Below are 4,952 nucleotides of genomic sequence, written 5' to 3' on the forward strand. Positions count from 1 at the left end.
TATGGATTGGATTCTTTCCCGTTACTGGCATATTGAGATGGCACCTGTGCTACTAAAGTGATGGGATCCTCTGTTTGATCCGGAACGAGAGCAGTTAGGAGCGGGACCAATCTAGGTCTGACTGCCAGGGTTACCCATGCAATTCTGGACCCCTCAGGTTTTCAAACGCATTGGCGATGCATTGGGGACTTACCTTGAGCACGACCAGTCCTACGAAAAAACTGGAATCATGACCATGGCCAGGATCCTGGTTCACCTTGATACCAGGGAGGGACTCGAGGAGAAAATTACACTCCATAGGAGGCACTTCTCTCGCAGACAGATCCTCGACTATGAAGGAGTGCCCTTCCGCTGTAGAAGATGCCACAAAGTGGGGCATCTGTACAAGGATTGCCTGCTTCTCACATCGCCAGCTTTGAAGACTACTCGAGGGGTCAAACATCGCCTCTCAGAAGAGTGGAACATGAGCAACCAGCTACAAGGACAAGTCCCTCCTGAGGCTGCTGATGGGGTGTCGACACAGAAGAAAAAAAATCCATGGAAGACCCCTCCATCACCACCTCGCACGTGCTCCAAATCTGTTGTGGGATCGTATCCCCCTCCGGGTAATGACTCTGCTCCCATAACCTCTGTTTTTCTTTCAATGATTTGACTACTCTACATATTCCATCCACCCCCTTGCCACTTCCCCGTGCCATCTCCCCACCATTTTTTGCAACATCATAACCCCCCCCCCCCCACATTCTCAACTGTGCCTCCATCGTTCTAGGGAAATTCTCCCCCTCCCCCCCTACCTTCTCCTCCTCTGTGTTGGGTTCCCATCCCTACAACCTTCAATCCAGATCTTTGTAAAACACTCCCCTCCTTGGTTTGGGTATAATTCCCATCTCAACTGACTCCAAACCCACCAGAGGGCACCCATCCAAGATTGCAAAAGCCATTAGATCGACAGTGGCTAATGTAGCTCAGGGTCGTCAATCCACTATTGAAAGGTCACTTAGAGCATCTGAGCCCTCTGCTCCTATTCCCCCATGATCTGGCTATCCTTCAACTATAGGGGACTAGCCAACCCCAAAAAGACATTGGCTCTCAAGTGTCTTTTGATAAGCTCCAACTGCGACATCCTCCTCCTCTAGGAAACTCTTGGATCATCTAAATACATATCCAGAACCCTTCACTCCCTCCTCACGAGCTGGAATTTCCAAGGTCTGGATGTTGTCGGCAGATCTGGGGGTCTTTCCATGGGTATCAACCCTAAATCGGTAAAATATATTTCATCCTGGTGGGGGAAAGGGTTCTTGGGCATCGATGTTTTTGCGAGTAACCTGGGGATTCAATTACGAGTCATAAACATATATGCTCCAAACTAGAACAGACTTGATTTTTGGCACTCCTTGCTGGACAACCCTCTTATTACGGGATCCACCATCATTAGAGGTGATTTAAATTTTTCTCTGGGGAATGAGGAATCCTGGGGCCATCACTCTCAAATTGACCCTATTTCAGACCAGATGGGCATACTTTTGGAGAACCATAGACTCATTGATGTGCTCATGAACAAGAAAATGCCTACTTGGCATAATAGAAGAACCGGTGAGGCTGCCCTGGGTAGGAGGCTGGATCGATTTCTAATTCATGAAGATCTCCTCCGTACCCTCACCCTATACAGGCAATGGGTTGGCATTGGAGGACTATCTGACCATTCACCCATTTTTCTACAAGTCTCAGGGCCTTCTAAAAAGCCTCGAGCCCCTTTCAAATTTAATTCTGGATACTTAAATGACCCGGACTATATCAAACTAGTCTCAAATTTTTGGAATGCTCAACCCCCTCTCAGGGAGCAGAGAATGGCTGCTGATTTCTGTGGTCGCCTAAACAAACTCAGAACACTTACTATGGACTGGTCAAAAAGGAAAAAAGTGAGAGATGAACAGACCCTGAAGGATTTAGAAGAACAGATTGCCTATCTAATGGATGAAAAGGGGCTTGGTTTCCTCTCAAATGATACAAAGCTTCAACTAGTAAATCTGGAAACACAGAAAGCAAAGATCTTATTGGAAAAGGAAGAACTTTGGAGGCTTAGAAGCAGAGCTATTTGGCTTCAAGTTGGTGATGGCAACACAAAGTTTTTTCATGACTTTGCCAATGGTAGAAAAGCTACAAACACCATTTGGTAGCTGCCAAGGGAACAGGATGGCTAGGCCTCCACTCACCCCCAGTTAGCAAGGCTGGGTATATCACGCTTCAAAAATCAATTTACAGCTCCTGCTGCCACCACTCTCCCTGATATCATTAATTTGGGTGGCCATTTCCCTAGTTTTGCGGATCCTGATGAATCTGAAGATCTTCTAAAACATGTCACTATGGGGGAGCTTGAGAGCACCCTTAAATGGTTTAAGAAGGACAAAAGTCCAGGCTCGGATGGATGGCCTGTCGAATTCACAACTGCATTTCTTGATATTTTGGGGCAGGATCTACTTGCGGTCATAGAAGAAAGCAGGATATCTAGGCATATCTATGCCCCTCTAAGTTTCACCTACTTAGCTCTGATTCCTAAATCTAACTCCCCTGCCTATTTCAATGACTTTCGACCAATTTCTCTTTGCAACTGTCTATATAAAATTATATCCAAAATCATCGCCAATCGTATAAAGCTTTTCTTGTCTAATCACATCTCCCAGGAACAAATTTCTTTTCTTCACCACACACATATCCAGGATGCTATTGGCTCGGCCCAGGAAGCCACTCACTCAATAAAACTCAAGAAGCTCAAATGACTGATGCTTAAAATAGATCTATCAAAAGCTTTCGACAAAGTCAGTTGGTTATACATAAGAATGATCCTTACTCATTTGGGCTTTCCCATGGCTTTCTCAAACTGGATCATGGGATGCATCTCCTCGGTATCATTTGCTATCCTCATCAATGGGTCAACCACTCCCTCCTTTCATGTTAATAGGGGCATAAGACAGGGTTTCCCTCTATCCCCTCTACTCTTTCTCCTAGTCATGGAAAGCCTGAGTAGGTTGATTGATTTTGAAAAAAGAAGGGGGAGACTCAGGGGATGAAAGATAACTGAACATTTCAATCTGACTCATCTCCTCTTTCTGGACGATATTCTTATTTTCCTAAGTGGAAGTGTTGAGGACACCACATCCATGAACAAGGTGTTAAATCTCTTCAACAGAGCCACGAGGATGGAAATCAATAGGGTAAAGTCTACCATCTCATTCTCAGAATATTCCCAGCAGGAAATACAACTTTCACTTCAAAAATTTCCTTTTCAAGTCAATGAATTAAAGGATGGACTGAAGTATCTAGGCTTTAGACTCAAGCCTAATGGATACAAAATTGCTGACTAGACCTGGCTCATCACCAAGGTGGAGAAAAGAATAAATTGTTGGTGTCACAGATTCCTGTCTAGGGCTGGAAGATTAATTCTTATAAAATCAGTATTGGAAGCCACTCCAGTCTTTTGGATGTCTTTGGCTTGGATCCCAAGGGGGATTCTTCACAGAATACAACAAGCTTGCTGTCAATTTCTTTGGAAAGGAAGAAAGGAAGGGAAACCATTTGCTTGGGTTAAATGGAACAGAATCGCCACTCCCAAAAAATGGGGAGGCTGGGGACTTAAGAAACTCCCTGCCTTTGCACATGCTTTAGCTGCAAAACAGGGCTGACTATTATTAAATAAAAAAAGCCTCTAGTTTGAGGTAATCACCCATAAATACATTTGGCCTTTATCTATCATTTATTGGATAAGATGACCCTCCTGGAACAGAAAAGGCATCTCGGTTATTTGGAGGGCCATCCTAAATACGATTCCCATTATAAAGGATGGACTCTTATGGAAAATTGTAAATGGAGCTTCCGTTCATATTGGGATAGATCCCTGGACCTGAAGTGGGAACTCTTATCAACTCCCACCTGAGTTAATATATTACTTAACAACAGAGGCATAAGATATATTGAACAGATCGGAGATCATCAAAACTCCACCTTTCTTTCTCAAGCTTGGCTCTCCGGACAAATCTTGAATATTCCCATTGAATGGGATAGGACATGGCAAAATTTTCTCCAAGCACTCACAGAATCACATGTCAGATTAAATAGTGAAGATGATGAACTTATTTGGGGTCACTCAAAAAAGGGCCAATATTCCTCTAAACAAGGCTACGACATCATTGTTGCTGATTCTAAACCGAAAATCATAAGAAGCTAGTGGAAGTCTGTTTGGAAACTAAAAGCCCCCATGCGCACAAGACTTCTGATGTGGAGCATACTTGAAAACAAAATTCCCACTGGAACTTATCTTAAAAAGAGGGCTTTCACTGGTCCTACCTGGTGTGTACTCTGCCATTAGGAGGAGGAATCGACACAACATCTCTTCCTCACCTATTCCATTACAATTTCAATCTGGACACAAGTTCTTGCAACTCTCCACTTGAACATGAGATGGCATGGAGCAGATTTACTAACCGCATGGGACACTTGGTGGGGAGCAGCAACAGAAATGAAAACAAGAAATTTACCCCTTCTGGTCTCATGGCATATTTGGCTCAAGCGTAATCTCATAATCTTTCAAGACAAGCCAATAATCTACAATTTTATGCCTCCTAAAATTTTCTTGGCATTTGAGGAGTTACCCGCAGAGGAAAATTACAACAGACCCAGGATTATAAGACAGGGGCAGATTGACAAGTCAACTCCTTGGGCCTACTTTGATGGGGCTTCTCAACCACATGGTTGTGGGGGTGGCATCATCTTCCATCTCACCGAATCACACTCCTTCCAGATTAGTATGGCATTAGGCCATGGAACAAATAATCATGCAGAACTGATATCTCTCTGACACTTGATTTACTTTGCTATCCTTCAACATTGCAGAAAATTACAAATTTTTGGGGACTCAAAGAATGTGATTGACTGGTTTAACAACACTGCTACTTGTA

The 4,952-nt window shown here is 43.8% G+C and overlaps 1 protein-coding gene across 1 annotated transcript; it reads left to right on the forward strand.

Annotated features, from left to right (window-relative positions):
* Positions 1-1,511: 1,511 nt before the first annotated feature.
* Positions 1,512-2,177, forward strand: LOC149193614 (uncharacterized). Its single transcript, XM_089407374.1, has one exon. It carries the CDS (start codon positions 1,512-1,514, stop codon positions 2,175-2,177), a length of 666 nt encoding a protein of 221 aa, XP_089263500.1.
* The last annotated feature ends 2,775 nt before the right edge of the window (positions 2,178-4,952 follow it).

The sequence above is a fragment of the Pinus tabuliformis genome, chromosome 2_2 (genome assembly GCF_031772625.1).
Source record: "Pinus tabuliformis cultivar Carrire ecotype Pingquan chromosome 2_2, CPIR1, whole genome shotgun sequence".
In the NCBI taxonomy this organism is placed as follows: Eukaryota; Viridiplantae; Streptophyta; class Pinopsida; order Pinales; family Pinaceae; genus Pinus; species Pinus tabuliformis.